Raw genomic sequence first — 25,657 nt, 5'->3', positions numbered from 1 at the left:
GAATGCCAATGGCGGAAAAAGAAATCCATTGTTTTTGCGTAAAATTCAAAACTTTGCTGAAGATGTTTCGGGTTGTCCGATTCGTATCAAATAAGCACCGTATTGTTGTATAATTTGTTGCCGTTTTAAAGGTAACTTCATAATGCCTCTCTCATAGAAGTCTTGACCTGTATTGGCGAAAACCTCTAGCAATCGATTTTCACAATATTCTCTTGTTACCAATTTTTTATCACTCAGGAAGTTTTGCAATGAAAATAAATAGTTGGTAATCGCTTACGGACTATATGGTGGATGCATTAAACCTTCTCAACCAAGCTCCAGGAGTTTTTGGCGGATCACTACAGACGTGTGTGGAACACAACACCTCTTCTGTTGGCCACTTCTGGCCGTTTCTAGTCAAACGCTAGCTTCAAACGGTCCATTTGTTGATAGTAGAGATCTGAATTCAGTGTTTGGCCATCCTTTCAAATCCCACCAAAGACACAGTGGAGCCGTTAGTTCTGATTTGGCCACCGTTTAAGCTGCTTCCTCACGCGTTGACCCGGATCGTTTTCGCACAATATTGTCGTATTGCCCCATTTCTCATTCCCAGTCACCATCCGTTTAAAAAGTGAGCCGATTTCATTCCGTTCGGCCAAGGCTTCGCAGATAGAAATTCGAGCCATCATATTTTTTGGAGTTATTTGGTGTGGCACCCAAACATCGAGTTTCTCTTTGAATCCAGTTTTGGAAAAATGGCTCAAAACTGTTTCATGGTCGATCTTTAACTCCTGGGCGATGCTACGACTACTAACATGTCGGTCAACTTCGAATATTTCTATGATTTTATGGACATTTTCGATAACATCAAAATTTATTGAACGGAATCAGAATAATATTGCACGTAATTAGCTGTTACACTATCGGCACCACAAACACCATTCACAATTTCAGTGGCCTGGCTTGCATTTTCCCCTTTATCAAAGAAAAACTGTAAAATGTACAGTATTTTCTCTTTGTTGACTTCCATTGTTAAGACCCTGTCGCCCACAATTGAATGCAATAAACAAAAAACAGCAAAACAATTTTCTTAGTGTGAAATGTCAGCTTGACAACGACCATCAACTTAAAATTGTTTGATCGATATTTTATCGATCACTACAGCTATCTACCGAGAAAAATAAAATAATAGAATAATAGAAAAACAAAATTCTTTTGAATTAATAACTTAACTTAACTTAACTATTTTACTTAAATTTTTGAGGAAAAATATATTTTTTATAAAATTATTTGAGAAAATATTTTCTTCGAGATTTTACAAAAAAACATTTTGCTTCTTTTTTGTAAACAAAAATTATTTTACAGTCTATTACAAAAAACAAAAAAGGAACACAAATTTTTTTTACAAACAAAAAAAAAATAAAAATTTGTTTTATTTTTTCTTATTATTTTTTTGTTTTTTTTTTGTAAAAGAAATGTTTATTATTTTTAAAATTATTATTTTTTTATTACTATTTTTATAATAGCAGAGCAGAGATAAGAATGCTCCTTGACTTGTAGTTTACTTGGCGCAACAGAATATAAGCAGAGAATTCATGAAATGTGTAAGCAATTGAACTTGCAGTACCCAGTCTTAGCATTCCATAGCACTTTTTATATAACACAACGTCCAAGAGTTATTTCTTATCCTTATGGTGGCGTATAAAATTTGATACCGAAAGCAATAATTTGCTTGCCGGTAGACATTTCGCTTTTAAATACCTTCACTGAAGAACATAAGGCGAAGAGCCAGAGCGGGATTCGCTTATTAAACGATTAAGCAAACGAGCAAAACATTTAACGCATGAATACCAAATCAAACACATTCACAGAAGATTTGAGTGAAGATTAGTGTGATCAATTCGTTTAGCCGATTACTGTAACGAACCTTCCAAAATCATAATCATTGTGGAATTTAATTTCCCTAGGTTTTTTTCTCATTACGTATTACTTATTTGCGCACAGAGTGATATACTGAAGAGGCACTTCGCGGCAAGTATTTGGTTATGACCATTAAGTTGCCACTAAGCTACTAAATCGAAAGTCGTTTGTCTACGTTGTTGAGAGCATTTCAAATGCTTGTTTGAGGTACAAAAAATACCATTGGCACAGTGAGCTGACTGAGTGAGTGAATGACAGGTCTAAATTTGAAATTTTTCGAAGCATTTTCTCAGTCCTACCAAATCTTGATCAAAGGAAGCGATTTAATCTGTAGATAACCAGCTTAACTAATTTGATGTAAGTAGCTTTTCTGGCGTTTTCTGCATACCTTGTCTCGAACTATTAATGTGAACCCCATCACGAAACTTAAATCCACCAATGGCTCTATAAAACCCCTTCCATAGGAATTAGGATTAAGATTTGTAGGATTCTTAGAACACAAATTTGTACCAAGAACCAGAACATTTTGAAGGATACAAGACGATACTTAAAGACGTTTAGAAACCATGGAGCTGCCTTTTAACTTTAGAGTTGAATGCTAACGATCTCAATGTCCCGAACGAATGGTGTACTCATAACGAACGGAGAGCTTTTAAGGGACCAATTTTACTGTCATTTCAAATACAAATCGAATCATAACAGAGAAGCGTAAGATTATCTTCCAATATCTTTCCAGAAGATGATATCTTATTGTAGCACTAAAATATAAAGAACTCCCAATGCTTCTGGATGGCGAGTCCCTTCTCCCGAGATTATTTCGAATATATGGTAACTAAAACAGAGTAGTGTATCTCTTGAGTGCGACTCCAATAAATTCTCAGCTCCCTCCTTATTGCAAGTAATCAGAATCAAGGTCAATTACGCGCTCCCAAACTCATAGCTTTGCTGTTAAAAACCAGATCATAACATGAACTGGCATTATGCCCTGAAATATGCCCTAAAATTTAGGACACTGTAATTGGCAATGCAATTGAAATATTTGACATATAAATTTTGGGGAAAACAGAAGGAAAAGAACCAAACAGGTGGAAACAGGAAGAAGGGCTTTGAATTAGAGTATGACGGCCAACAAGTTTGCTAATTACGTTCGTATTATCCGCTTGCAGCTACTGATGAATTTCATCAGGTGTGTGATATTTAAAACCACAATATTCTCAGGTGCAGCAAAAAAGTGAGAGCCCAAATGTCTAAATCTTTGCCCGACGAGAGCAGGGCAGCTGAGAAGAAGGTGCTGAGATGTTTCTACGTCATTCTTCAGACAGTTTCTGCAGAAAGTACTTGAAGCGATTCCAAGTCTCACCGCATATACCCTTAAGGGACAATGTCCGTTAAGAATACCTACCAAATTAGAGAGCTGCGGTTTTGTTAGCCTTAGAAGTTCTGTCGAGGGCCCCCGATCTACCCGTGGCCAGAAGAATATCGCAACTTTCGCACTAGCTCAGCACTCGCTGAGTTGACGCGAGTCCCATCTTTGCAAGAGTAGATGACAGGGAACTCGATGGAACTCCAATCCTCTCGTTTTGCAATGAAAATGTCTCTAGGGTCCACTTTCGAGCCAACTTATCAGCCCAGGATTTTCACTAATTTCGAATGCACAAATAACGAATCTAATGCCGTAATTTCCGCTTGGCTGTCGGAGTAGATATTTACGTACTTTACAGTAATTATAAAAGTAAGCAACCAATCTACTGCTTCCGTAATTACGGCTACCTCCGCTTGAAAAACACTTGCGAAGTCCGGAAGCCTAAATTTGAGCTTGATAGGGAGCTCCTCGCAGAGGATACCCCCACCAACTCTTCCGTCCAACTTGGAGATATCTTTCGAAATGAGAAGATCAGTTCGTTCGTTTTCAGTTGTTTATTGATCACTCAATTCTTTTGGAAAGAGGACGACATTGATAAAAGCCTTTTGCATGACTTGTACAAACACAAAAGGCTTTCCATATTTATTTACTACACCAAATCTAATGAATAGGGGAGCAATTGGCGGTTAAGTTCCGTAAAATTTAGTAAAAAAAAAGAGATGGCGTAGTGCTCTCGTGCAAGCAACGGAAACTTCCTTCTAACTAACTGACTGTGGCATGCATCTTGATGTTGTTCCCCTACAGTTTCAAGCCGGCTCCGAACGGCAGATATTTTTTTATGAGGAGCTTTTTCATGGCAGAAATTCACTCGGAGGTTTGCCATTGCCTGCCGAGAGGCGACCGCTATTAGAAACAACTTTTTCATCATTTTAGTGTTTCAGAAAGATTCGAACCTACGTTCTCTCTGAACTCCAAATGGTACATGCATCAACCCATTCGGCTACGGCGGCCGCCCTAAGCTCACCTAAGCTTTGTATCAAAATATTGTAGGCATTTCGTAGGCATTAAGTGAAGCGTCTCTCATTGTGAAACTATAAATATTAATTTTTCCTTTTTAAATATTTTATCCTTTTTAACGCACCTTCCATAACCAAGTAGGAGAAAGCAATATTTGAGAACGACAGCAATACACCGGCACACTGTGCGTTATTGGTGCCCTGTTGCGAAATAACTACGCCGCAAATTGCATAAACGACTACAAATCGCATGTAATGGCTTTCTTCTTCAAAGAGATTTGCACAGTCTCTATGTAATTTTTACGAGTCAATTAAAAAAATGGAGATCCATTGCAGCACATTAAGACAGTAAAACAATGAGAAATGTAACCAATAGAAGCTGTGATCCGTATGAAAATAAAAAAATCAACATAAAGAAATATGCCTGGACGTAATACTAAGAAGATGTATCACGATAAAATGGGACCAGATCAAAGCATTGCCGATTACGTAAGCGAGTGTGTCGGTGTGTCGAATTTTAGTAGCCATAAATTACAAGTAGGAGGCACATCTGAAAAACAACTACAATAAATGACAGTTAGCTTACAACTTTCAATTTTATTACTTTTGTGTACAAAAATTTTACTTTTTTAAAGGAAACTGCTGCGGCTTAGTTGCTGAGATAATCCATAAATGATATATATGTATGGGAACAGGAGATTACACTGCATGTTACAATAAAAGCTCTGCTTGCGGATGACCACATACGCGGTCAGCTCTTGTAACCTGTCGAAAACAAGATTTGTTTTCGTATTTGCTTCACTTTTGGTACTTTTATAATTACTCTTGGTACGAATAAGATTGAAAAATTACTGGTTCATGAGCAGCCCCTCTGGAGGCTTTTACTGCATACGCAGACTATTTACTTTGGCCAGCTGAGAGTTTCTTGCAAGAGGTCGAGGTAGTTAGAAAAGCAGAGGATTACTATTTGATTACAAGTAAATCTAATGTCAAGTACATCGCAAGAAGATAGACTTGACTTGGAAAAATGCGGCATACCAAGGCCAAAATAATAAGTAAATTGTGGTTTCACAGATTTTCCCATCAGACCAATTTCCAATTGCGAAGTTTGCTACTTTTTAGGGCTCTATCTAAAAAGTGCTTCCCTTAATTGAAAATACCTAGTAAGCGATAAGTAGAAGGCTTATCAACTTTTACCTATTCATTCCTATTCACAGCTGTGTATACGGACAAGGGAGGTTTGCTGGCACCAAACTATAGGGCTACGCCAAAAACCTTACTGGCAAAAGAAATTTAAAAAACTCACAACCCTCGCTAAGGATAGGCGGAGGATGCTCACAGGCGGGATGTGGTCTACGGAGTAATGTCGTTCCTGCGACCAATCTCAGGAGACTCCAATGCACCTTCCCCTGGAATGCAGTGCCATAGCACGGAGAAGGTTGAGAGATCTTGGCCAATTGCAGCCAGAGGAAGGGGTGTATGTGCCCCCAGCTCTATCCTGAGATTAATAAGGGAGCTGGGTCTGGGTGAGCTACTGTGATGAGTAGAGAGCACAAAAGGCCAAGTGCAAACCTCTTATAAAATCTGTCTATCTAAATATACAGACACTTGGTTAGGTTAGGCAGTGTTGGCTGATCTATAAAAAGATCTCACTTAGACCTCTAGGGCCCATTGTGTACCAGTTCTGACCAAATCTTTCTTGAGTATCACAATGGGCCTCTGCGGTCACGGTTTTACTTAGCGTAGCCCAATCTAACTAATTAGTTTTAAAAAACCTGAGCCAGCTCAGACAAGATGTACTACTGTTCTTGTTGGAGATTCTCCCAAATTGTAATATTTTCAAGAAAAGGTTTATCGTTCCGAAAATTTGGTGTTATTGACTAGTAACCTTCTTTTTTGAAGGTTGTGAGTCGAATATTAACACCTCGAATTTTTCGTGGAGCTTCCCCTTTCCGGCTGGCCATGAATTCTCAGAGATTTAACACAAAGCTGAAAATATTATATAAGAGTGACGCAAGCAATTCACTATAAGCGACCTAGTCTACGAACAGAGGGCTTAAGTGCGAAAAAAAGTTTTCAAGGAGTTTCATGAGTTTCTCCGTGTTTTCTTTTCGCCACTCTTAGTCCACTTTTCAACAAATTGCGACTTTCTGGTTTTCACCATATGAAAGAGCGTTTCGCACTCTATCCGGATCGGCAAAGCCCCGATTTCATACTCCAGGTCACATATCTATCAATTTAATTCTAATTTTTAATTCACACAAAATGTTATGTATTTATAAAGCATTTTTAGATAAGATCCTCTGAGACAGAAAGCAAAAGTTTCCGATGTAATCGGAGGGATTACCAAAGCAAAATGAGAGCATCTTCATTAGCACCACATAGCGCGATTTACGTATAACAGATGGACAAAGATAATCCTAAAATGGAGACCACGAGAAGGCAAGAGAAAAATGGGAAAACAGCCCACAACATGAAGCGATGACATTAAAAGTATAACAGAAAATTGGGTAAAAACAGCTCAAGATAGAGAAAATTGGAAATCAGTGGAGGAGGCCTATGTTCAACATCCAGCAAACGGCTGGATAATGATGATGATGAAAAAATTATCATAGTGGATAAAACTAACAGAACATAATTAGAATAGCTGAAGGGAGAAAAAAATGAAAGCAGAGGTGCCACATATCGTTTAATACAAACTTTTTAAATTATTAATTACTTAAAGAGCGGGATTAGCAGATATAATGCGAGTTTTCCAAGAAAGATGTTTCGAAGCACTCGACTTCTCAAACAGCACCTAGAGCAGGATTGCAACTTAACCTTTTAATATAAAGAAAAAGTTTATTTAATAAAGAGTAAAAAAGTTTACACTATCGGCACCCTAAAAAAGGTGCCAAAATATGTTTGAATTCGAACTGGGTTACCACCCAATTTTGATTTTAGATCTAATTCCCAAAAACTCCTAAATTCCTAAAGTTTCTACAAAATTTTGATTTAAACGCTGGATTATGCGCAATTACATGAAAAGTAAAAAATTCCAGAATGGAAATAGCTTTGAATAGGATTGCCATACATATATATTTTACTTAAGGTACGATAAAAATAATTAAGTTAGTATATTTTCGGAAAAGAGACATTTAATTTTTGTTATATGTGGTTATTAAGTTTTTAAATAATTACTCAAGTAATTTTTAGCAGGGTTGCCTTATATAATACTTCTCGAAACCAATAAATTAAAGGTAACTAATTAGAGAAATTACAAAAATATTTTTTCACTAGGTTGCCACATGTTTAAGAAACTATCAGGTAAACTTAGTATCTCAGTAGTAAACTAAAAAACTTTACAACAAGGTAATTAAATATGTTTAAGGTACATACAAGTAGTTTAGCTAATGTAGTCTTAAGCAGGGTTGCCGCACAAATTTTTAATTGGAAAAGGAAAGTCAAAAAAATAGCAGCAAAATATTATTGAAGTCAGCAAGGTTGCCACATATGTATATTTAACCTAACATACGCTCACAAAAGTGCGCTAAAAAATTAAGTTTAATATTTGCTCTATGTTATTAAGTATTGAAATTTTTTTTCGAGTAAACAGAATTACCACAAATATTTTCAGTAGGTGATACGAAACAAAATGCTAAAAAAATTAGTTAAGATACCTACCCTAGATAAATTATAAAAATATTTGTTCATAGGGTTGCCACATATTTTTCATATTAAAAAATATAAAGTAAACTCATTATATTTAAAAGTGTGAGGTAAAACAATTATAAAAATTTAAACAAACTATTAATAACTTTACCACACATATTTTCAGTAGGTGATAAGTACAAAAAATGTCCAAAAATTTAGTTAATGGTACCTAATCTAAATAATTTATAAAAATAGATTTGTATAGGGTTGCTACATATTTTGTTAATATTAAAAAATATAGACTAAACTAAATACAAAAATATGAAGTAAACCTTTAAACAGAGTTATCATATATATTTTCAGTAAAAATCAAATGCCAAACAAAATAGTTAATAGTATCTAATTTACAAAAGTTATAAAAATATTTTTGCATCGGGTTGCCATATATTTTTTAATATTAAAAAATATAAAGTAAACTAATTATACAAATATGAAGTAAAATAAGTGTAAAAATATAAAGTAAACTAATATAAACAGGGTTACCTCATATATTTTCAGCAGGTGGTAAGTAAGAATAAAATGTCAAAAAAATATAGTTAATGGTACTACACGTAGATATGTATAATTTATAAAAATAGTATTTGTGATTTGAAAAATATTTTTGCATAGGGTTGCCACATATTTTTTTTAATATTAAAAAATGTAAAGTAAACCAATTATAAAAATATGAAGTGAAGTAATTATAATAAACAGGGTTACCGCATATATTTACAGCAGGTGATGAGTTAAAATAAAATATCAAAAAATTAGTTAATGATTTTTAAAGTAGATATATACAATTTATAAAAGTAATATTATTTGAGATTTCTAAAAATATTTTTGGATATAGTTGCCATGTATTTTTTTAATATTAAAAAGTATGAATTGAACCAGTTTTTAATAAAGTAAAGTTTAAGCACTACAATATGTTTAAATAATTTAAGGTAACTAAAGAATTGAGGGTACGCATACGAAAAAATTTATATTAATTTAGTTTTAAACCGGGTTGCCAAATAATAGGACTATGAATAAGTTCGTGCGATTTTTTTTCGAAATTTGAAACTTTATTGACGTAAAATGGTTACAAATTTAATATTCAAAATATTGTCCATCGCTTACTACTACTTTTTCCCATCTTTCTGGCAATTCACGGATTCCCTTTGTGAAAAATTCGGTCGGTTTTGCCGCAATCCACGAATCGATCCATTTTTTGACTTCATCGTAATTACGGAAGTGCTGGTCAGCCAGGCCATGTTGCATCGATCGGAAGAGATAGTAATCGGATGGCGCAAGGTCTGGACTATACGGCGGGTGGGGTAGGACATCCCATTTGAGCGTTTCTAAGTATGTTTTGACCACTTGTGCAACATGTGGCCGAGCATTGTCATGTTGCAAAATAACTTTGTCGTGTCTATCGGCGTATTGCGGCCGTTTTTCTCGCAGTGCTCGGCTCAAACGCATCAATTGTCGTCGGTAGACATCCCCCGTAATCGTTTCATTCGGTTTCAGTAGCTCATAATACACAACACCCAGCTGGTCCCACCAGATACACAGCATAACCTTCAGGCCATGAATATTCTGCGCCGACGTCGATGTTGAAGCATGGCCAGGGTATCCATACGTTGCCCGACGTTTTGGATTGTCGTAATGGACCCACTTTTCATCGCCAGTCACAATTCGATGCAAAAAACCCTTTCTTTTGTGCCGTTGAAGCAGTTGTTCGCATGCCATAAAACGGCGTTCAACGTCTCTTGGCTTCAATTCATACGGCACCCAATGGCCTACCTTTCGGATCATTCCCATGGCTTTTAAACGTTTGGAAATGGTTGATTGATCAACTCCCAAAGTTTTTGCAACCTCTTCTTGCGTTTGAGCCGGATCTTGATCCAGCAATTCCTCCAATTCGGTATCCATGAACTTTGGCGGCGCACCCTCGCGTTCTTCGTCTTCCAAGCCAAAATCACCACTTTTAAAGCGTGCAAACCACTTCTGGCACGTTCGCTCAGATAGAGCATGCTCACCATAAACTTCCACCAAGATACGATGACTTTCGGCTGCTTTTTTCTTCATATTAAAATAATGAAGAAGAATTCCCCGCAAAAACACATTATTTGGCACGAAATTCGATATTTTCAAGTGTGGTAAAAATATTGTTGTTTACGCTTCAAATAAAAAACTTATACTGACGTTTGTGCCTTACGACAGTAGCTCTCCAATGAATGTTTGGAAATGTGGATCGATGGAATAATAATCAAGTTACGCCATCTGTTGTAAAACCGCACGAACTTATAAATAGACCTATTATATTTACAATTTAAAGTGTAAAGTATAGGTCAAAAAATTTCAGGAAAGTGAAATTAAAGTTACAGAAAATAGATTATAAAAAGAGGTTTAAAATTGTTGCCTACTCAATTTTTGGGTAGTATATATTTTTTTAAAAACTATTTTGTTTTTTGCGCAAATCGCCAAATGCCACTTCATGCATTTAGCATAATTTCCAATTTTTGTGTAAAATATACGAGCACCTCATCTGACTTGCACAGATATTGCCCAATAATGATTGTTCACAATTAACTGGCTCACTAGACATGACTTACGCCAGCTCAGACACAAGCCGTCCTACTCAAAAACAAAACCACACACAAAAACCTCCATTGACAAATATTTAATTGAGAATCCACTTGTGAAAGAATAAACCAATCGCCTGCCTATAACTTTATTAGTTAACGCATAATCGTTGGAATTTCAAATTCCGGCGCATCACTTAACGCATGCAAACCGTTGCAAAATGTGTGGATCTTCTGAACGCCTCGCCATTCTACTCCACTAACAAAATATGTTGTAGCAATAATCAATTTGATGTTGCAACGTGCAGTGAATGCAGTCTACCAAGTATGCACACACACACGCGCGCACAATTTACTGCACAGTCTGCACCAAAAAAGGCGAAACAACTGCGCTGCCCACTGGCACATTTACGCATGCGCAATAACCACTTCAACGCTAGCGCTTCTTAATTATAGCAGTTTAAAGCAACTTCTCCGCTTCCAAAGCTTCTAATACTTGCAGTTTGTTTGTTCTGTTTTTCACATTTTATACTAAGGAAACCACATTTTTCCGCATCAAAATACGATTACGAAAAAGAACAGGAAATTTTGCATCCAATTCGCGCGCACACGTGCAACCAGCCACAAGAAATCAAGTGGCACCAATTAGCTACAAATTCGTGCAACTCGGAAGAAGAGAAGGAAAAACCGGCAAGAAATAATAATACTGAAAAAACATTTTGAAAAGGCACCACAGTGCTCACCTGTTCCCCTCGGTTGTAGTTGTTGCTGTTGTGTTATTGTGATGCATTAAGTGCAATTCAAGCGCATCATCATTATGGCAAATGCACTGTGGTACGACCAAAGAAACTGCAACAAGAAAGCAACACCAAAAACATCAACAATCCTCGCGATTCGACACAACGGCATCATCAGCACAAGGCAATAAGGATACTGCTGCTGCTGCAGCTGATGCCACAGTAGGCGCGCAAGGCAGCGTGAGTTGAGGTTCAACCTCAGTGGCCATTCCACTTCCACTCCACTTGGCGTTGCGGCCAATTAACAAAATTTTGCACGCATTTTTTAACATTTTTTGCAGTCTCCACGTTGCTGCCACAATATGTTGCATTGCATTCTTTTTTTTTGCTTTTTTTATTTTTTGCATCGCTTTTTATGATCTTTTCTGCAGTTGCGATTATTTTCGTGCCAACAGCGCCAGGTTGGGCTATACGAGTAAGTGTGTGTGCATATGTGTATGTATGTGTGTCTCTTCTTAGTTGCTATTATATGGCTGTATTTACTCGTTTTTTCTCTCATTTTTAATTTTTTTTTGTTTTTTTTTTCTTTCTTTGTGGTGGCGCCTACCACTATGATGTAAGTGTAATTTTTATGATTTGACGATTTTTGCGTGACTCTTCATCAAAATCTTGGTATACCTCACAAAGCTTCTTCCCTGCAGTAGTTTTCGAAACAGTGTCCAAATTCTGAACAAAAATGCTATATATTTGCAAAAAGCGTCTAATCGGAGAAAAATTAGTAAAAGGAAAACTTTTTAAATATATTAACTCGCCCGCCTCTTGCCCTACACTGCTGCATACAGATCTTCCATGAAAAAAAAAACACTGCTGAAAGTCGTCTTCTCTTGGCTCCTTCACAACACGTGCCGCGTATTTCTCTGTCACAGCCTCAACCGCCTCAAGTGTTATTCTCTTTAAGGCAAGCTTCAGCTCAGAAAACAGAGTGAGATCACATGGCGCAAATTCTGGTGGATGATTTAACATAGGCATATAGTAATTGTCTGGTAAACTATTGACAGATAATGTGGAATGAGCGGACGTCTTGCATTGGAGGTACATCTATCATTGGTTCTACAATTCTAATCGTTTTCTCCTTATTATTTCGTGAAGGTAGTATTCTGGAGTAGTAAACGCCGAAATTATTACAATTAGGGCTCCATATGGGGGTCGATTTATAAGGGGCTCTTATTATAAGGGCTACACATATTGACGAGTTTTTACTATTTATTTATTAATTTTTTAATTTCAATATTTTTTTTTATCAAAATATAGTTTATTCTATAATAAACACCATAATAGTCCAAGTTTCGCACTTTGTAAGTACTGCAAATTTTTTTCAAATATTTTTAATTCGGGTACGTAATTTTATAGCCTCTTAAATTTTAGTGCAACAAAGTGCAAGTTCGAAGAGGCCCAAAATGTTCATTGGTTTTTGATAATTTTTTGCCCTGACGAGGTTTTGCATTCTCTCCGTACAAAAAAAATGTCCTTTGTTATATGGAGACAAATGTTCACAAATCATATTCATACGATATTCGATGTTTGCAAGGACCAATGTGTTCGCTAAAGTCGACAAAAAATTTCGTCTCGAATCAGTTTTTCTGAGCTCATCAACTTCCTTGCAAATACAAAACGTTGCCAATGCTATGACACCCAACATGTTGCAAAAGAAAGCCAAGGTCCATCGACTTGTTGGCCGTTTTAATGTGAAATGTGTGTGCGCATTTGACCCAAACAATCGACGCCTCCTTTGTGTGCATTATACTCGTAATGAATAATGGGCGATGGTTTTTTGCTTCGCCTTCACAATCTTTGGTATAATGAAGGATGGAAAGTAAATTAATCACTATATTTTTTGGTACATAACACATGGGGTGAAAAGTTCCAGGCCTAACACATAGATGGCATTACTTTTATTGCACTCACTTCTTTTTCAGTTTGTACTAACCTTAAAAAGGCAGCTGTTAAAATTTGATGATATTCCATTCATTAGTTCGAGAGTTATTGTGCCAAGAGTCGTTCTACTTTTTTTATTTTCAAAACAATGGATCAAAAAGAACTTCGTACACTACTACTCGATGGGGAAAAATACCGTTCAAGCAAAGTGTTATGGGGACTCCGCTCCATCAGAAACACCAATAAAACGATGGTTTGCTGACTTCAAGCTTGGTCGTAGAGACACCGATAATGCACAACACAGTGGACAACCAAATGAGGCAGTAACACCAGAAGACACAAAAAAATCCACAAAATCGTTTTGAATGATCGAAAAGTGAAGTTGCGTGAGTTAGCTGGCATCGTAAAGATAGCAGAAGGGCGTCTTTGCTTCATATTACTTGAAGCGGCCCGCGTAGCCGAATGGGTTGGTGCGTGACTACCATTCGGAATTCACAGAGCGAACGTTGGTTCGAGTCTTGGTGAAACATCAAAATTAAGAAAAACATTTTTCTAATAGCGGTCGCCCCTCGGCAGGCAATGGGAAACCTCCGAGTGTATTTCTGCCATGAAAAAACTCCTCATAAAAATATCTGCCGTTCGGAATCGTCTTAAAACTGTAGGTCCCTCCATTTGTGGAACAACATCAATACGCACAACACAAATAGGAGGAGGAGCTCAGCCAAACACGCGCCATCACTATGAGGAAGCTCTGTTCAAAGTAGGTGCCGCGTTTGATCACTCTTGACCAAAAAGAAGTGAATCATAAGTCAATCAAAACAATGGCAAAACTAAATGAATCGAACTTAGAATTGCTCCCACATCCACCGTATTCACCAGATTTGGCTCTCAGCGGCTACTGGATGTTCGTAGGCCCACAAAAACTGCTCACCGGTAAGAACTTTCGCTCGAACGAAGAGGTTATCTTTGAAACTAAGGCCTATTTTGAGGCAAAAGATAATTCGATCTAGAAAAGTGGTATTCAAATGTGAGAGCGGCGCTGGAATGATTGCGTTGCTCTCTATGGAAATTACGTTGATGAATAAAGCTAATTTTGAACAAAAAAAATGAGTTTTCTTTGTTAGGACCTGACTTTTCAGCCCATGTGTTTCATCTCTTTAAAAGCAACTGAAAAATGTATGCCGAACAGATAAGAGAGCAAATCGACCTAATCCCCGCGGTTTAAAAATGACATTTTCGTGAGCTGCACAGAATTCCATTAATTTAATAAATTTGTTTCAAAGGCCTTTCTTGAAAATATTCCCACTAATGATACAATTATCCCATCACAAATATGCCAAGTCAATCGAAGCGTTTTTTTTTTGTTGTTGTCTATTTCTCTCCTTTTCTGCCCCGACCACACACACTGTCACTGTCCGGACTGCGTACACGCGCATAATTGAAATTTAAGTGGCTCGCGCATGCGCGTCACAGTCGATTGGAATTGTCATTTATTTCGTTGCGACTGATTAATATTTTATTTAGTTTTATTTTAAAATTTTATTGCATTTAATATTTCCTTTTATTGCTGGTAGCAGCGAGCTGCTGCCGATCCGCTGCTGCTGCTACTTTATTGCATCAATTACGCCCCATTCATGTCCGTGTGCAATTCGATACAGGCGAGAAAAAATAGCTGCCGTATTTGTGCATCTGTATGTGTGTATGTGTCTGCTGTTGCTGGCAAACATTTGGGCGATCAACCAATTTTGGCAGTTGGAGTAATTCAACCACTTCAGGTGGCATACCCAGACCCAAGCTACACACACGGACATAGGTGCGTGTGTATGTGTGTGTTAATATGTAAGTAGGTGGAATTTTGCTGTCAGAGTTGACAGCAAGAAAAAGTGCATATAATGCAAATACAAATAGTGGAGGAGCCGGATGGCTAGTTGATAGAGGGGGAGCGAGGTACATATAAAATGTTGCCGTGCCAAGCGCATTTTTCTTGAGCTTTTTCTCTACTCTTTGCATTAAGACTTTCCCACACAAGCGCTGTCCGCCCATGCAGCTCACCAATCTTGACTCACAGTATTTTTCGGTATTTTTTTCGATATTTTTTCGGTATTTTTTCATTTGCATTTTCCTCTTTCACTTACGTCTTTATTTTATTTTATTTTAATTTTTACCTTTATTTTTGTTTGTTTTTTTCTTTTTGCACTCACCTGCAACATCAGCTCACGCAATTTATCCAATTCGTCGCCATGTGACCTTGTCGGCAGATAACGTCCCTCGCAAGGCTGCTGCTGCCACGCCAACAAAACCAACAGCACTGGCAATAGCCAAAGACCCAGACTGAGAGAGGACGCTGAGGCGACGCCAACGCCACTGCGGCGACATTTCACTTGGGCGCTGGTGCTGCTGCTGCTGCTGCGCATAGTTCCACTCTGTTTCTTGTTGTTGATTTTGTGTCTGTTATTATTGTTGGTAATGTTGTTGTTGTTGCTACGACGAACTGCCAGTTGTGCTGTTACCATTGTGTTTCCGGTTGTTTTACTGGGCGGTGTGTGGCAAAAATTTCACTTTTATTTAGGGTATCTGTTGGTGTGCGTGTTAGTGTTGTTGCTGGTGCTGGTGCGTATCGGCTACTTTTTTTTGTATTCTTTGTTTGTTGTTGCTGCTACTGTTTTGGTGGAATGTCGTCGTTGACTTCCCCAAATGGCGCCGAATTTTTACTACAGTCAATTGCCAATTTTTGTGGCTTCTGTGTTGCTGTTTTCCTCTCTTTTGCTATATTTAGCTGACGGAATTTTCTTTGTCCCTGCTGTTGTTATTGTTGTATTTGGTTTCCAAGCTTTTGGCCCATTAATGCGAAATGTTGGAAATGTTGCGAAATCGGCAGTAAAATTCAAGTGCGATCAGCATGAAAGTAAAGAAGAAGAAGAAGAAGAAAAATAAAAGGGAAGTGAAAAAAAGTTTAATTGTACGCCTTAAAATTCACTAAACACCATAATAAACCTGCATATGTACGAACAATAAAAATAAAATTTGTGTGTACTAAATTGAAAAATCTTCTTTTTTTACACAAAATGTGATCTAACGGAATCATGATACTTGTGCACGCATCCGTGTGCTCACAATTCAGTTTTCTTATTTTTTTTTATAAAAATATGGCTTATACTACAACAAAAACCATGTAACTCAACGTTTCAAAAAACTTAAAAAAAAATCAAAAACCTTTCGTTAAATTTGCAAACTTTTTAATAAAATTTTTTAGACAATCTCTGGGTATGCAGTTTTATAGCCCTTTATATATATATATATGTATATAATTGGCGCGTACACCCTTTTTGGGTGTTTGGCCGAGCTCCTCCTCGTATTTGTGGTGCGCGCCTTGATGTTGTTCCACAAATGGAGGGACCTACAGTTTCAAGCCGACTCCGACCGGCAGATATTTTTATGAGGACCTTTTTCATGGCAGAAATACGCTCGGAGGTTTGCCATTGCCTGCCGAGGGGCGACCGCTATTAGAAAAATGTTTTTCTTAATTTTGGTGTTTCACCGAGATTCGAACCGACGTTCTCTCTGTGAATTCCGAACGGTAGTCGCGCACCAACCCATTCGGCTACGGCGGCCGCCCATTGAGTTGTGATGTAATATAATAAAATGAAAATTTGAGGTGATTCAAAAATCATTTTTTGTCTTGTAAATACATTTCGAGCTTTTGTTATATTATTAGTTTTATTAATTATAAAATTTAGTTTATTTAATTTTTTTTATTTTTTATAAAACTAAAATTTATACTACAATGGGTTACTCTAACCCACAAGTGAGCAATGGGTTACTCTAACCCACAAGTGAGCTCGGCAGTCTGAAACCGGCTGCAGGTGAACTAAACTCATGTTATCTGCCATGTCCGACCGGTTGTCACAAATCTGAAGGGACTGCAGACAGTTGGTTGAACTGATGACGGGTCACTTTCTGTGAGCGAAGCACATGGAAAAGGTGTGTATCTCAGACAGTGCACTCCGCCCTGAATATGGAGAGGAGGATAAGATGGCGCACATAGGAGTATTTCAGTGCAAAAACCGGTCAACATTATTAAGTGCTTTTTTTCAAATACATTTATTAATAAAACACGTGGCAATATATTTCACAATAATAAAACAAATTAAATAAAAATTATCATTTAAATAAACAATATATCTATTTATTTCACACTTACTTTGTGATAAATGGCATATAATTAATGGTTTATGATTTTTTTTCTAGTACTTGAATAAGCTGTGACTTAATCTTCGTCCATTGTCAATGTACCCGGAATCAGGAGTTTCTTTGCGTCTTCAGAAAACGGTTTTTCCTTTCTCTTATTTTTCTTTTTGCTAGTGCAGCTCAAGAATGGGTCAGATGTTAGTAACAACCTGTTCAGAATATCTCTGTTGCACTCTACTCTAGAAAATTTTTAGGAAAAATCCAGGCGGTATTTTCGGAAGTGTTTATTTCTGGCCTCGGCTGCCTCTTCTGGTAGCTGTCCAATTGGTAAAATGGCATGAGTGATCACCCTGACACCGTGTATTAATACAGGGTGGCTGATGAAAGCCGCTACCAAAAAAAAATTGAGTAACTTTTTTTCTTTTTAAGTTATCTGTTCCATTTTTGTTTTAATTTGCAGATTTATCTTTAAAATTTATTAAAATGGATAACTGGGGCACGCAAACAAGAATTTGGATAGTCCGCCGCTATCACGCACTGGAGTCCGTAGTTTTGGTACAGAGAGAGTACAGGCGGATGTTTGGCGGCGATCCCCCGAGCAGATGGACCATAATGAGACTGGTGAATAATTTTGCTGAGCAAGGAACAGTCGCAAGAAGGCCTTATCATCGAAACCCACCAGTTCGGACGGAGGAAACGATCGCTGCTGTAGCTGCAGCTATACAAAGCAATCCAAGGGTTTCAACAAGAAGCTTATCTGCTCAACTTGGTGTCAGCCGACAGTCTTTGCAAACAATAATGCACAAAGATTTAGACTTATTTCCCTACAAAATTCAAATGGTTAACAAACTGAATGCAGCAGACTTGCCGATTCGCTTGGAATTTTGCCAGAAGATCCTGCAAATGGTGGAAGAAGAAAACATGTTAAACTGCCTTTTCATGTCTGATGAGGCCCATTTCGATTTAAACGGCAATGTGAACAAACAAAATTGTCGAATATGGAGTACTTCTAACCCACAGATACTCCACGAGACGGAATTGCATCCTCCTCGCGTGACAGTGTGGTGTGCGGTTTCTTCACGCTGTATTGTCGGGCCTTATTTTTTTGAAGAAAATGGTCACACCGTTACGGTTACTGGAGACCATTATTTGAAAATGCTGAAAGAATTTTTCTATCCAGAACTACGCCGAAAGAGAATTCCTTTCAACTCTGTGTGGTTTCAACAAGATGGGGCAACGTCTCACATAGCCCAGACTGTTATGACAGAGTTGCGACAAAAATTTCCCAATAAACTGATTTCAAGAAACTCCGAATTTCGTTGGCCCCCCAGGTCGCCTGACCTTACTGCACCTGACTTTTTCTTGTGGGGTTTATGTAAACAAGAAGTTTATAAAACAAAGCCAACAAATTTGGATGAACTAAAACAATCCATTCGGGCAACAATTGCGGCTATTCCTGTCGCAACTCTCAAAGCAGCAATGAACAACTTTTTACTAAGATGCCGCACTTGTGTCAACGAGCATGGGGGCATTTAAATTCAATTATTTTTAAAACTAGTTAAGCTACATTTAATAAAATTTAATGACCTTCAACTTGAAAAAAAAATAAATGAATTCCATACACTAAAAAAAAGTTATTTGAGTTTCTTAATGTAGCAAAATTCATCAGCCACCCTGTACCTTATTGAGTGTAGGAGACATTGGGTGCCAGTCATACAATTCTGTGTAAAGTTTTGCTGTAATTTGTTGAAATGACTTCTAAAATATCTCTCAATCGCTCTATAAGCTCTTGATTAATTCTAGTGATCCGAACAGAGGTTTCTGGGTCTTCAAAAACTCTTCTTGACGTAATGCCATCGTTGGTGTCACCATAACCGGCTTTCGGAATGTCAACAAGAATACCCATTTCTTCTCTGAAACGTTTTTGAATACTTTCTTTGGTCTGCTGCAATATTTTTCTCGCTTCTTTTGATCGCGCTTGCCATTTTTTTAATGTTAGCTTATACGATAAATTCAATAGGGGCTCGAAGAAACGAATTCTAACATGGAGGACCGAGAGGCAAAATTTGAGTGCCTGGTTATTTATCTCAGTTGTTTTCTTCAGCTTACTAAAATCTTTCGAAGTTTGGTTACATACATATGTAGCACCTCATAGTGGATGTTGTATCTGTAGCTGCGTTGCAGTAAAGTGAGCTTTATTTTAGTAGCTCCATTAGGAGTTTTCGCCAAGAAACCTGTTATTGCAGTGCATATTGAGAAAAAAAAATTGTGGACATGCGGGGGAAATTTTATTACCATTTATATTTGACAAGGGTCCAAATATTATGATCACACTAACAATTTTACTTGAGAAGGTCTGACACTTATTTAAAAACACTATTGTTTGCTAAATTTAGTAAAAAAGAAATACTTTTTACTAGAACTTAAAAATCCTCACTTGGAGTGCAATCTTGTCATGAAACTATTGTAAAAAAATAGATTGCTATCATAAAGTACATACCTTGCCCTTCCATGCCAACAATTCGTTCACTTCACAAAATAAAAGCACAGTTAGCCATTACACATTATGAAAATATAAGATTGACGATAAGAAAGATGTATGGTTAAAACAATGACTAGGTTCCAATGAACACTGTTCAGGCACCAAACGCTGTGAAAATTCTGGCGTCTGTCTGTTATTTGATAAACCGATTATCTACCTTTAAGAAGATAGTTTCTGTAATGAGATTACACATATTTTTTTCGACTTATGACCGGCTTTTCCATACAAATACTCCTATGTGCGGCGGATCACTTCCCGTGCGTCTGCCCCGCCTTCGCTCGCATCAGGTTTCAGATCTTTGGCACTGATGTTTTAAGAAGCGACCATCTTGGCTCCTTGGCACCATAAGATCTACTCAAATTTCTTCGGAGGTCGAGTAGATTTAAAGAAAATTAAAAAGTGCACCCGAGTACAGTACAATGGACTTCATTGTGTCTGAGTACTGTACTTGCTAGTCTCTTTCGACCACAAAAACAAACAAAAAACAATAGTTCAACAAAACCATCTAACTTAAAGCTTTAAGCTTTGTAGAAAATTTGAAAAAATTCAAAAAACTTTCACCAAAATTTCAAACTTTTTAATCACATTTTTTAGAAAAATTCTGGGTATTCAGTATTATAGGCCATTGAATTTTGTTATAAGAGTTTGTTTTTCGCCAATTTAATTTTTTGCATTAAAAAAATTTCGAGCTTTAGTTATATGGATAAAAAGCTTAACACCGTCAGCAGAAACCAAAACACTTATCGAAAATCTTCTCAAATTTTGAACCACTGAAACTCCCCGCTAAAAAGAATTTTTAATAGCTGAAAATATTATTTTTCTTTTTATATTCATATAAATATCGTGGAACGTTAAATGCGACATTAAACCTCTTTGCAGTGGATCTGCAGCCAAGATTGCTCGCTTAAATAGCTTAAGTAAATAGTCAAAGATGGACTACGGCCGCGGTAAAATCCTAGCTCCCTAAGCTTCCCAGATTGGTGGTTTATGCACTCCCACCCGCAACTGCCATTACAACGTTCGTGGCCCTCCTACCCTCAAGGCAAGAGCGGGAACGGGATGGTGTAAGACAACGCGAGTCCATCCATGTAGACATCTCGCACTTTTCCTTCCACTTATCTATAAAAAAAAGTTCATTTCACAACCCCAACAACCTTTATCTTTCCAATCCTAACTCCCGCACAAAAAAATCAGCGCATTACTGGCATTGTGGCTGCTAAAACAAGCAAACTAACAAAGAAAAAGACACAGTTACACATTGCATCAGTGGCGCCAGCAAAAGGAAGCGGGTAATCGCGGTAATAGCGCCGACACACCAAATTTAGCGAAGTCCTCAACCATCTGTGCGATCCTTCTGCCAGGAAAATGTGACACACAGATGGCGCTTCAAGCAATAAGAAGGCGTTGTGCCTAAGCAACGACAGGTGGGCATTCCCACTGCTTACGACTGGTAGCGGCAGCATAATCCCTACCCTGTCAGAAAGTTAGATATGTAAGGCCTTAAGTAAATTAAAAATTTTCATAAATAGTTTGCTTGTTTATATCATAATAAATATAAACTGAAAATTTTAATATTTTTGCAAAAAACAATTTTTACAACTTTTGAAAAATGTATACCTGGAGAATTTTTTCATTTTGTATCCCAAATTTTTTCTCTATATGTATATGTTTTAAGAAAAAAGTGAACATAAATGTTTCGAAAATCACTTATGTACTTGTTATTTATTACGATATAAATAAAAAATTTGGATATTTTTGCAGACAAGAATTTTTTTGTAAAATTTTTAAAAAATGTATACCTAAATTTATACGTACGGTTTTTTGTAATTTTTATCTCAAATTATTTTCTAGATATATAAGGTTAAGAAAATAAGTAAACAGAACTTTTTAACGAAAATTGTTTTCTTACTATTGTATTTTTTTATGACCCAAATCGAAAATTTTGATATTTTTGCATAAAAGATTTCTTCGTTGGTTGGTTGGTTTAAGGGTGACCCCGCATCGGAGTGCCACATAGACCGCAAGTTGGGAGATTTTTATTATAGATTTTGGTCAAAGATATTAATTCGTTTCGAGAATTTAATGAGAGTTTCGATTTTCAGGTCCACGTGTACTGACAGATTGTCAATTGTTGGAGAGCCTAGAAAAGCGAGTCGACTTCTGGCTAGGCCGGGACAACTGCACAGCAAATGCCTGCTCGATACTTCCTCATCTTCGACCTCGCAGTATCTGCACAGGTCGTTTTGAGGAACCCCGAGCCGACGTGCATGAGTGCCCAAAAGGCAGTGGCCGATTATAAGAGATATTATATGCCTTAGTTCGTGTTTCGAAAGACTTCTAATGGTTTTTGTCTTTTTCAGCTTGTAGGATGGCCAGATTTGTCTGGTCGTAACGCAAGTAGTTTCCACTCGCCACCTCCGATCAGCAATGATGTGAAATTCTCGATCAATGATCATTTTACATGTTGAGAGCGGAATGTGGATTGTGGGTAAGTTACTAACATTTGATTGCGCAGCTCCAGCTCTTGCGAGCTCATCAGCTTTGCAGTTACCTTCGAATCCACTGTGACCCGGTATCCAGATAACTTGGACAGAACTCTGAACACTTATCTCGTTAAGAGATAAGAGACAGGATCGAATCACATCTGAGTGGGTATAAGAGGAGCTGAGTGCTCGAACGGCCGCTTGACTGTCAGTGAAAAAGCGGATATCCTCTAGTGATATTCTCTTTTCTAAGATAGTTTTCGCAGCATACCAGATAGCGCATACTTCCGCTTGGAATACACTACAGTAGTCGGGTAATCTAAATGATAGATGGATATGAGGGGAATTGGAAAATATTCCAAATCCCCCATTACCATCTTGTTTTGAACCATCTGTATATATAATCGGAGGGCCATCGATTTCGGTAAGATTTCCATTCCTTTCCATTCTTCCTTAGTTGGGAGTGAACAGGAGAATATCAAGGGTGGTGATGGAAGACTTACATGATAGTCTATGTCGGAAGAGATAACAGTGTTCCTATTCAGTATGGCCGAATGGCCAAGATACTTATTCCAATTCTATAAAGCATTCATGCGTGTCGCTGCTTTCGCTGCAATCGGTTTGCCAGCCAGATCGATGGGGAACAAGTGAAGCAACGTATTTCTTTGTTACCTTCGAAAAATTTATATTTGAGGAATTTTTTTTCAATTTTTTCGCCAAATTTTTTATAGATATGTTGAACAAAATTTTTTCACAAATATTTTTCTTTGTTATTACTATTATTTTTTGTATGATAAAAATTGAAAATTTGAATATTTTTGCAAAAACAAATCCATTTTTTACAATTTTCGAAAGGTTTCACATAAATTGAGATATGAAGAATTTTTTCAATTTGTGTCCAAAGTTTTTCTAAATATTTAAGAAATAAATCAACAAACGAAAATTCTGATATTTTTGCAAAAGAAAAGATTTATTTTTATATTTGTAAATAACGTGAATACTTTTAGTTTTAATCTGATTACCTCTTATTCTGATTGGTTCAGGGATTCTTCAGATATTAGAAATTCATCTAACTTCTTCTCTTTAATCTGAGAACTATCATTTAGTCTTATCTTGAAAACTGGCAGAAAAAAGTATGTGCATTTTCTGATTCAGCAACCGATTTTACATTTGAATTGGATGATCTGGTTCTTGGGTGTTTGGTTTTGATGCTAACACCGTGCGTCACAAATCAACTTTTTTTGAGTATCCTAGAAAAAATTCGCATGCAAGTGAAACTTAAGATTTTATTAGTAATGCTGAGAAGTTTAGATTCTGATTTTCGTGTAAATTTAATTTTTCAAAGTATTCACCCACTAAGTTTTCATAAAACTTTTTTAAATAGATACTTATACTCCCACTATGATATTAATTTAAATGTCAAACGAAAGACAATATATCCAGCAATTAAAAAATATTTGTGTTAAGCGTGGGTTCGAATCGCATTTTTGTGGTGATTCTCCAAGAACCAATTTAGCGCCTCCGCACCATTTTGTTGCCACATCCTCGCCACAAACAAGTTGACCCGTATTCCTTCACTGCTATCGGCAGTCTGTGCGATTGAGAAACCTTTTAAGGTTGCTTACAGCTATACTAGCCAGCTCTTCGACGTTTATTTTACAACTATGACAGGTTGAATTGTAAGGGATACCCATTTTGGCAGCTTGCTCTCCTATGGGCCATTAACAAGGTTGGTAAGAAACCGTAAGATTCTAATAGTTTGATTATTCTTATAAACGGTGGTTAAATTTCAAGGGCCGATGTTGAATGTAAATCACACCACCGGGTCTGTAGGAGATGTGAAAACAACGGAGCATGCCCGTACAGTTCGTACAGAAAATATTGCTCCTGTTCGCGATAGTGTGGTTGAAGAGCCGTCCATCTCAACTCGTCGTCGTGCCCAACAATTGCACCTCTTACGCTCGTCGTTGATGAAGATTATGCATACAGACTTGCATTCACACGCTTACAAGGTGCAATTGACTCAAGAACTAAAGTGTCAAGTGTCGTCAATGGTCAGAATGGTGGCAGCAAATGGCAAGAGTGAATGACCAATTTTCGAAGAAAATCATCTTCAGTGATGAGGCACATTTTCACCTCAGTGGATTCGTCAATAAGCAGAATTGCCCCATTTGGGCGAATGATAATCCAAGAGTGATTGCCGAAACACCAATGCACCCACAAAGAGTGACTGTTTGATGCGGTTTATTGGCCGGCGGCATCATTGGGCCCTATTTTTTCCAAAATGAGGCCGATCAGGCAGTTACTGTGAATAGTGTTCGCTACCGTGAGATGATAACGAACTTTTTATGGCCCGAATTGGAAGATATGGATGTGGACGATATGTGGTTTCAACAGGACGGTGCCACTTGTCACACAGCTAACGAAAGAATGGCTCTTTTGCGCGAATAATTTGATGGCCGAATAATCTCACCTCGCGGCGATGTCAATTGGCCGCCAAGATCATGTGATTTGACACCGCTGGACTTCTTTCTTTGGGGTTATTTGAAAGAAAAGGTGTACGTCGATAAGCCAGCGACAATTCAAGAGCTAAAGGATAAGATAATTCGGCACATTAACGGCATAGAATCTCAATTATGCCTCAGCGTCATCGAAAATTTGGACCATCGGATGGACGTGTGCTGCCGAGGCCGCGGCTGCCATTTGGTGAATATTTTATTCCTTACGTAATTGAGCCATACCAGTAGTAGCATAATAAAGAGAAAAGACAATAATTTCCTAAAAAAAATGTATTTTATTCAAAATCAACACCGGCCCTTAAAACTTAACCACCCTTTAAAATAAACCGGCATAGGTGAGCAACATAGATTTTTCTTTGTCCCTCGCTGTCTTCAGCTGTCCAGTGTTTTTCTGATTTCGATATTCTCTGCTATGAGGATGAGTACTATGTTCAAGTTCAGGTGCGGGGTCATAAGGCTAAGTAATATGTTTGAGTTCAAGTATTCGGTTATTGGGTAAGTAGTCCGTATAACTCTGAGTAGGCAACATTACTATGTAAGAGGTATACTCGTAGTTTCCGGTGCATTTGCAATTTTTATGGGAAAACTTTTACTGTTGCACAGTTTAATCATGTAGCTGTCCCCCTACAAAAACTGTAATTTAACTCCACTAGACATTTAGGGCCGTCATTAAGAGTAAATGTTACGCCAAGTATTCAGCGAAGGTGCCAGAATTGAAACAAGATATTGAAGTTGT

General features: G+C 37.4%; 1 protein-coding gene across 1 annotated transcript in view; it reads right to left on the bottom strand.

Annotated features, from left to right (window-relative positions):
- LOC128863948 (uncharacterized) overlaps positions 1 to 25,657 on the bottom strand; it is a 71,364-nt gene that overhangs the window by 32,106 nt on the left and 13,601 nt on the right. Inside the window, exon 2 of the mRNA XM_054103381.1 lies at positions 15,391 to 16,019. Coding sequence (XP_053959356.1) covers positions 15,391 to 15,702 — 312 coding nt within the window. The 5' untranslated portion in view covers positions 15,703 to 16,019. The remainder of the gene's footprint in view (positions 1 to 15,390; positions 16,020 to 25,657) is intronic.

The sequence above is a fragment of the Anastrepha ludens genome, chromosome 5, assembly GCF_028408465.1.
Source record: "Anastrepha ludens isolate Willacy chromosome 5, idAnaLude1.1, whole genome shotgun sequence".
Taxonomy (NCBI): domain Eukaryota; kingdom Metazoa; phylum Arthropoda; class Insecta; order Diptera; family Tephritidae; genus Anastrepha; species Anastrepha ludens.
The sequence above is the reverse complement of the archived record's forward strand: the minus strand, read 5'-3'. Positions and strand labels throughout refer to the sequence as shown.